Here is a 9,418-nt window from a genome sequence, read left to right as displayed (position 1 = left end):
AAAAGAGACACAAATTGCCCCTCTTGGGGCTACAGTGACACTTCTTCCTTTTAATATTGCTGATAGTTAGACCAATAAGTAGTACCACACCCAACTTGAAAGTCAAATCTATACTATAGCCAGATTATGAAAAGTTTCTCAAACAGGAAAAGCCATGACAGAGTAACATCAGTTTTACTTAGCTTGGAGTTCAGCTATGGGAGTGATATTTAGTCTTAATAACCCATAAATCACATTCAATTTTGTCTGAACTTGAATGCAGCTAAATGGGTTGCCACGAATAGGAATTGCAAGAATGGGAACCAAGTGGGACTGAATGAGAAAAAGTAAAATATTGAAGAGCAGTGGTTATGGGCTCATTTTGATGGACTTGAGGAATAGAACGAGAGGAGGAAGCGAGCTCTAGCTAGGGATGGCAGAAGAAGAAATAGATTCCAGAGAAACTGCTCATGTCTCCCATATAAAGTGAGTGACAGGAAAGATTGTAACCCTCTCCACCAGAACATATATATATATATATCCCTATTATTCAATATCTACATGAAAAACCCCATTGAACCTTAGGGAACTGACTATGGAATTCTGGGGCCTACATCGGAATGATGTGGCGAATCAAATCCTATCAATGTGGGCACAGGTGCTCTCATATTGACCAATGATTGGATAAGGAAGAATCCAATCACCATATTTCATCGGATAAGATGAATATTCCACATATTAAAAAAAAAAAATCCCTCAGACATACAATTAGGACCCACCCCACACCGTATTCTCATCACTAAAACAGAGAAATAGAACAACATGGCAACATGGGGAGAAAATTAACAACTCAATTCAGAGAGATCAGAAAGGCCTAATCATGTATGGATGCACCTGCTGTTAAATATTTCTCTATTTTTTTTCCAGATCAATCTCCTTTTTTTTTTGGAGCCTACATTTTATCTTTTTCCTCCATGTTCAATACAGTTGCTTAATGAATTTAGACCACTTTAGTGGTATTTGGGGTGTTACTAGGTTATGACTTGTGATAACTTTTGTTCCATGTTTTTTACTCCAATAGCATCTTGAAGTCAGCAGGTACTTTCTTTCCTTATTTTTGGTTCAATAGAATTTGGTTCTGCATCCTAGATTATTCCATAATAAGTTGAAAATAGATATATCATTTGTGTTAGTAATTCATTGCAATTTTGAGACTTTTTCTTTTATGTTGACTTATTTGTTTTTGGGATGTACATATCTTTATATCATCTTGCATTCAATGATCCCCCTCTCCACCTCCCTATGTGTGTGGATAAACAAATGATTTTGTTAGAAGGGGACAATCATATAGGAATAAGACCATCCAAGGAAAAAAAAAAAGAAAAAAGGAAGGGGGGGGCAGAAACAAAAAAAAAATCGAAAAACAGATTGCACTTATTTTCCACTCCTTTACATTTATAAATTATTTACCTTTCACTATTAACAAATTCATCTTATTCCACTTCAACTCTGCAAAGATTCGTACATAGTGGTATTCAATTTAGGGGAATGACAATTGGCTTAGCTCTGATGGAAGAATTGGGGACTTGACCACTTACCATAAAATAGAGTTTTGTAATGCTTTTGAATTGCGGGCCGTAAAAGTACATAAGTATAAGAGCATTTGGTGACAGACAATAAATACATTTAATGTTGATTGAGTAGGCATTCTTGATACTAGTTTAAGAGCCAATAATTTTGTTCTAATGTTTTTTATTTATTTATTTATTTATTGAAAGATGTCCTTTTTATTTTCTTAGCATTCAAACACAACATAAGTTAATTTTCCTATATTGTAGGATATTGTTAAATCTGAAGCGGCGGCAAGGCAAGGCAAGGCTATGAAAGGTAGTGAAATATCCTTTGGAGGAGTATGCAAGACAAATCCAATTGATGAAGAATGCAAAGTCTGAAGTTTGATATATAGATTGTAGGAATTTTTTGAAAGTGGAATGAAGACAATGACTTCTTATTTATGATTGTAAGACTTTTTGAAAGTGTGATGAAAGCAATGAATTCTTAGGGCTCGTTTGATAACGTTTCTACCGTTTCTATTTCAAGAAACGGCAGAAACATAAATTTCTGTTTCTAGAAATAGAAACGGAATTGAAGGTGTTTGATAAGTCATGTTTTTAGAAGTCGATAATAACCAATGAAAGAATGACCACAAGTCGTTTCTAGAAACGGCGAAACAAGTTGAACTTGTTTCGCCTAGGTCGTTTCTTGAACCATAAATAAGTAAAAATTTCTATTTCTATTTCTATTTCTATTTCTGAAAATAAGTGAAACGGAACAGTTTTGTCAAACGCTTTTTACTCCGTTTCTGCTGTTTCTGGGAACAGAAATGGCAGAAACGCGTTTCTTGAAACGTTATCAAACGGGCCCTTAGTTATGGTTGTAAGACTTTTTGAAAGTTAAATGAAGACAATGACTTCTTATTTATGATTGTAAGACTTTTTGAAAGTGTGATGAAAGCAATGAATTCTTAGTTATGGTTGTAAGACTTTTTGAAAGTTAAATGAAAGGAATATATTCTTATATGGATGTTTGAATTGATCTTCTTTTCTGAATTGGGCAATGTATATTACTGAGAATAATTTACAGGTAATATGTAAAATTTACTAATATAAATATTTTATTTATTTTTTCTTATTTTATATTTGGCGACTGGTTTTATTATACCGTTGTTCTAAAAAGATTATTATTAGGCTTAGACGACGTGTAGTAGCCGTTGGCATATACATTTTTGGCGACGGATTTTTTTATACTGTTGTTATAAACAAATTGCATCTATTATTTATATAGTTATAGGCGACGGCATTTGCTGTCGCTAAAAATATATTTGGCGACGGAAAATATAAAACCATCGCTAATATTATTTTTCCCAACACCCCATGATTTTCCGTCGCCTATTTTTAGCTGCGGCAGTATAGGCGACGGAATTGGCGACAAAAAATTAATTATCGCCTCTATATTTAGCGATGGTTTTTTATTTTTTGCGACACTTTTTTTCCGTCGCCAAAAATGTGTTTTCTTGTAGTGTCACTATTGTGAAGGAAAAAAAAATTATATTTCCTCCTTATACACAATGCCCATTCCCATATCCCCTCACACCACCTGCGACAGTCAACAAATCTTAGCTCTAATACATTGCGTAACTATGGGAAGAAATCCAATCAAGCACAAAAAAAAATAAGAAATTTTACGTGATTAAGAAATGCCACATACATTCATGGAAAGAATCAGAGAATATTTTTCCTAACCTGAAAAATCACTTTATACCTCTCAGTCTCACCTTGTGATCACCATATATATATATATATATATATATAATCTTCAAACCCTAGTTCCCATATAATTATAATTTTATCCTCATAATTGTAATGGACCCAAATATACATACAATGCAAGTGATACATGAAAAAAATATTTGATGATGGAGAAGGGAATCCTAGTCGGGCAAAATATGCATAGCATATCCACAGCAGGAGAGGAGAGTTTGAGCTTATGGTAAAAAGTTCATTTCACTATGAGGGATTTTTTTTTTAGATGTGATGGTGTATCCAATAACACCGCTTAATAGTGCTTTGCCCTTTATTATTGAATTAGACTTTTGCTGCATCTATTTATCGACATCGTTTCGTGCCTTTTATTTCTTTTCTATATTATCTTACTTTAACCAAATGACTTGGAAAGATAAGTGGTCAAGTCAAGCACTACCAATCCTATAATGGGCGGCCCACAATTAAATAATTAACTTCTTTAATGATAAAGATGTTACTTTCATCGTGGATAGAGAGAGAGGATGGTACTCTCCTCCTTCTAGGATAAGGATGCAAATGAATATTCAAAATTTTTAATCCGATTCACATATGTATTGGTTTTAAGAGTATTTAGATTTAGAGAATTCTAAGGAAAGAAAAAAATCTATCCAATAAAAATAAATATCCAACTAATATTAATAATAATAAAAAGTAACTAATGATCTTAAGGGGTTTTGAAGATTTGATAGGTTCTAAAGACTGAGACAAGAAAATCTTGGGACTAAGACAATTGTGAGACATGGATTAATGCCTAAACGTATCCCCCCACCCGGAAGGAGGAAGGTGGAAGGTCTTGATTACAAGTCAAAGATATAAACGAATAGTAAAAAAATCCAAATTCAATTCGCATATGCATCTATTTAGAGATATCCATATTTGATCAGGGAATATTTCGATCTATATTCGATTCACATCCAATCCGTTTACATCTTTACTCTGGGTTTACTTTGTATGTTTTTCTTTTCTTTTTAACTCCAACCAAATGACTTAGAAAGACATAGGTCAAGTCAAGCATTTCCAATCCAATTATGGGCGGCCCACAAGTAAAGAGCTGCTTGGATAATAAAGATGCTACTTTCACAGGAAAGAGAGATCAAATGACTTGGAAAGACAAGTAGGGGTATCGATTGGGCTCGATCAAGCTTAGCTGAGCCTGGTGGGCCTCTTGGCTTGCACCATGAATTGCCTATTTAAGAATTAGTCGGACTAGGTTGGGTTGTAGACTTTAATCTTCTATTAACTGGACTAATCAGGTCTTAATTGGGCCTTAAATGGGCTAATGCACAAATAAATTGTCTTAAATTTTAGAAAATTTAATATATTTATTAAATCATAAACAATTTAGAAAATACTTTAAATTAATTACATTCAATATGTGATAATTAAAAAATCATTATATACCTTATTCTTTAAAAAAAAAATTACTATATAAATGGTCGGGCTTGTAAATGTGTCAGGCCAGTCGGGCGTGCATTGTATATAATGTATTGTCTATTTATAAATGCGTAGGGTCGATCAAGTGTGCATTTTGTACCGTGTATTGTCTATTTATAAATGTGTTAGACTCAAGCTCAGCACATTTATTAATCAGGCCAATCCAAACTGAACCACAAACATGTCAGGCTCAATTGGACCATCGATTCAGGCCAAGAATTGACATCCTTAAAGTCGAGCACTCCCAATTCAATTATGCCCACAAATAATGAGCTGGTTTGATAATAAATATGCTACTTTCACCGGAGGGAGAGAGAAAGGGGGGAGGGAGTTCAAGTCAAGCCGTCCCAATTAAATTATTGGCGACGCACATGAAAAGAACTGGTTTGATGATAAAGATGCTACTTTCACACGAGAGAGAGAGAGAGAGAGAGAGAGGATGTATGCTACTTTCTTCACTCCCTCATTGAACTAAATAAATAGCATGGGAAGCAAACGAGCACATAATGAATTAAAGCAACAACCAAAGAATTAAGCCATGAATTTTCCTCTCGTGTTGCTTCGGCTCCTCTTCATCATCCTGTTATGGCCAGCGGTGGCAACATCAACATTGGCACTGGCAAAGCGCAATTGCTCTGATAAATGTGGTGATATCCATGTGCCCTACCCTTTTGGCTTCGGATCCGAAGAGTGTTACAGAAATACTGATTTTAAGCTAATCTGCGACTACAGCAACAACACTCCAAAACTGATCATAGGGACAAACATTGAAGTTCTACAGATTTCATCTCAAGGACAAATAAGTATACTTTCTCGTATAAGTTACGATTGCTACAACAAGTCGGGTCAACATACTCATCGGAAGCCAAGTTTTACGAAAACGGAGAAGGACACCATCTACACCGTGTCTGATACAGAGAACAAATTCACAGCTCTGGGTTGTGACACCAATTCTTACGTCAAGGGTTTCAATGGCCGGAACTTCCAGAGTGGGTGTAGCATGATTTGCAGCAACATATCTGATGTGACCAATGGTTCCTGCACGGGCATAGGCTGTTGCCAGACCTCAATTCCAAAGGGCTTCGGAAGCTTCAATGTTACTGTTGATAGCTATGAAAATCACACCCATGTCTTTGATTTCAATCCCTGCAGCTACGCTTTCATTGTTCAAAGTAGCTGGTTCAACTTCTCAGTCTCGGATCTCTTCAATTTCAAAAGTATTGAGGAATGTGTCCCTGTCGTGTACGACTGGGCGGTAGATTTAAAGTCTTGTGAAGAAGCTGTGAAAAATCAGACTACTTACGCATGCAAAAATAGTGAATGTGTGACCTCCAAGAACGGTATTGGCTATAGCTGCTCTTGTCCCGAAGGTTATGAAGGAAACCCTTACCTTCAAGACGGATGCCAAGGTAACCCTGAACCACCAACCCTAACCCTATCTCATCTCTTTTTTTTTCACTCCGAAAAAGGTGGAAGCCTCAAGGAAGAAACAAGGTAATATCAAAGTGATTCAAATCCAGGTAAGATGCTTCTTGACACATTTTACCCACAACGAATTGAATCCTATATCTCTACCCACATGGGCTCCTCACCAATAAAGCAGAATCTCCATCCTAACTGACACAGTTATAAATAAAGGAGATTCTATTTCAATGGTAACATCCCATGTGGGTAGAGAATCGAGGATCAACCCCCTTTGGGTTCATGTTCCTTCTTCTCCAAACTTTTATTACTATTGTTTATTGTTCTTGATTGTGTACGTGTGTTGGGTGTTGGATTTGATGAAGACGTGGATGAGTGCAAACTCACTGATAATAATTGCTCCAAGAATGCTAAATGCAAAAACACTCATGGGAGCTATAACTGCTATTGTCCAAAAGGCTTCTACGGCGATGGTTTTCAAAATGGGACTCGCTGTGTAGAAAAGGTCTCTATTCCAGTGACAAATTATTGCAGGTAATTTTTTCTTTTTCTTTTTCTTTTTAAACCTTTGTCCTATAAGAATTTTTATTTATTTATTTATTTTAAAGAACAATAAATTTAGGTGCTATTTTCTTTCTTGCTTGGTTGTTTTGGTAAAATAATAATAATAATAATAATAATAATAATAATAATAATAATAATAATAATAATAATAATAATAATAATAAAACATATATATATATATATATATATATAAGTTTTCCACCCTTTTTTACCTTTTCCATTTTCTCCATCAATCAATAAGGGCTTAAGGGAGAGGGTTCCCACGATGCGTGCATCAGGGACCAATGGGAAGTGGTGATGAGACATTAATAAGGAGGGGTTTAGATGGGAAGGAGAGAGATAGAAAGAGGGGGGATGCCCATACGTGAGTGGGTGTCGTTTGCAATAATTTTCCCATATTTTAACTCACTTCTTTCACTTCAAATTTTTATCTTTTTCTCCGCTTACATGGTTTTTACTTGTATACAAACATTAATAATAATAATAATAATAATAATAATAATAATAATAATAATAATAATAATAATAATAATAATAATAATAATAAACAAATATTATTATTATTATTATTATTATTATTATTATGTGTGTGTAAATGGTTTTTTTTTTTCCACTTGTATACATACAAACATAATATACAAAGAGGTGTCAAAATTGAATTCGAACTATGCCTGAAGACTTGCCCAAGGTTGGCCAGACAATACAACCCATCACTAGTTGGCTTGCACAGCCCTACCCAAATAAAATCAAAGACAAGTTATAGATTATAACAGTTTAATTATACATCTAATATTTGTTTTTAATTTGTGCAGGTATCATTGTATGCATCATAGCTCTACCCATCTTCATTTGGCTTTTGTATTGGGCAATTAAGAAAAGACGGCTCATCAAACTCAGAGAAAAATTCTTCCAACTAAATGGAGGTATGTTATTGCAGCAACAAATAGCTTCATATAAAGGGGTCCAAGATATTGCCAAGATTTTCACTATAGAAGGGCTAAAGATGGCAACCAATAACTTCCATGAGAGTCAAATAATCGGCCAAGGAGGGTTTGGTACAGTTTATAAGGGAACTTTACCCGGTGGCAAAGTTGTTGCCATTAAGAGATCCAAAACTATTGACAAAGGCCAGATTATACAGTTTATAAATGAGGTTGATATCCTCTCTCAAATCAATCACAGGCATGTGGTGAAGCTCTTGGGTTGTTGCCTAGAGACAGAGGTTCCTTTGTTAGTTTATGAATTCGTCTCCAATGGAACCCTTTACCAACATATGCATAGTGAGAATAAAACAACTTTTCTTTCATGGAAAAATCGTTTAAGAATTGCTGCAGAAACAGCCGATGCATTGGCCTATTTGCACTCTTCTCATTCAGTTCCCATCTTACACAGAGATGTCAAGTCTTCTAATATACTATTGGATGATAGATACAGTGCTAGAGTATCCGATTTCGGAGCTTCAAGATTGGTTCCTCAGGATCAAACTCAAAAGACAACAATGCTTCAAGGGACTCATGGGTACTTAGACCCAGAATGTCTTCCTACAGGCCATATAACTGATAAAAGCGATGTTTATAGTTTTGGAGTAGTTCTTGTAGAGCTTTTGACTAGAAAAAAGCCGATTTTTATGGATGAATCTGGGGAATGGATAGCCCTTGCAATGTACTTTGTATCTACAATGAAAGATGAGAATCTTTTTCATATTCTTGATGACAGATTAGTAGATGATGGGAACAAACAACAGTTATTGATAGTTGCTGAGATTGCAAGATGCTGCCTAGAGGAAAGAAGGGAAGATAGGCCTGCAATGAAGGAAGTTGCAAAGGATCTTGATTCTTTGAAAATGATGTGTGAGCAACAATTATCACAACATATTCAGGAGGAGACTGATTTTTCTCTAGGTGGACCATCGACGAGCTCTACAGATCCAGCTTTTGAAATGGGATTTGATAATAGTTTTGGTGATGATCTTTGCGAACACGACAGGTAAATGTATGTGTTAGTTTTAACAAATAACAATGGGAGAGATTTTAGGGTTTCAGTTTTTATCCTAATAAGTTTCATTCTTTGTGTAGGTGAGAGGAAAATGATGCTAGTGAGTTAAGCACTTAAAGGTTTATTCTACATTTGGATGCTGAAGGAGTTGTGTGGCCCCTTTTTTCTTGTAAATTAAATGTTCTTATTATGTGGAGTGAGAGTTTAGGAGTGTTGGCTTAGATTTTTTGTACTTCTCAGTTTCTCAGTTTCTGTTGAATGATTTGAGTCCATCTTTATTTTATGGTGTGATAGTCAACGTGTGAGAATTAATCACAATTTGGAAGGTTTGGCTTTTAGTCTTAATGGGGATTTTAATTGGTTTGTGTCTTTTGCTCTTCTTTATTAGTTATAGACTTATGTGATCAATAGAAGTTTTTCTTTTGGTCGGTAATGGAATATATTCCTAACAAGTAATAAAGATAAAAGGGCAAGTTCGAAACCAAGCAGATTACAAACAGAATTTGTAATCGAATTTCTTTGCGTATCATTAGTGTCTACTGATCTAATTTTGCAATATAGTATAACATCCCCTTCCTTCTCTCTCCACCGACCACTTCTCTCCCTCTTCCCTCCCTTGGCAGTCCGGCTCATCCTCCCTCCCTCCTTCCCTCCCTCCCTCC

General features: G+C 35.3%; 1 protein-coding gene across 3 annotated transcripts; it reads left to right on the top strand.

Annotated features, from left to right (window-relative positions):
- The first annotated feature begins 5,268 nt into the window (after nucleotides 1–5,268).
- On the top strand, nucleotides 5,269–9,101 carry LOC122058948 (wall-associated receptor kinase 5-like). Of its 3 annotated transcripts, XR_006133991.1 has the most exons (4): nucleotides 5,269–6,184; nucleotides 6,563–6,731; nucleotides 7,574–7,684; nucleotides 8,478–8,504. XR_006133991.1 is itself a non-coding variant. In XM_042621661.1 (3 exons), the coding sequence occupies exons 2-3, from the start codon at nucleotides 7,687–7,689 to the stop codon at nucleotides 8,838–8,840; spliced, it is 1,065 nt and encodes a 354-aa protein (XP_042477595.1). In that variant the 5' UTR covers nucleotides 5,269–6,731; nucleotides 7,574–7,686; the 3' UTR covers nucleotides 8,841–9,101. The 3 variants fall into 3 exon arrangements, 2 of the variants coding, with proteins under 2 accessions (XP_042477595.1, XP_042477593.1); XM_042621661.1 differs by adding an exon at nucleotides 8,837–9,101 and having other exon boundaries at nucleotides 5,269–6,731; nucleotides 7,574–8,747; XM_042621659.1 differs by lacking the exon at nucleotides 8,478–8,504 and having other exon boundaries at nucleotides 7,574–7,698.
- Nucleotides 9,102–9,418: the final 317 nt, after the last annotated feature.

Source organism: Macadamia integrifolia, chromosome 13 (assembly GCF_013358625.1).
Source record: "Macadamia integrifolia cultivar HAES 741 chromosome 13, SCU_Mint_v3, whole genome shotgun sequence".
NCBI lineage: Eukaryota > Viridiplantae > Streptophyta > Magnoliopsida > Proteales > Proteaceae > Macadamia > Macadamia integrifolia.
The sequence above is the reverse complement of the archived record's forward strand: the minus strand, read 5'-3'. Positions and strand labels throughout refer to the sequence as shown.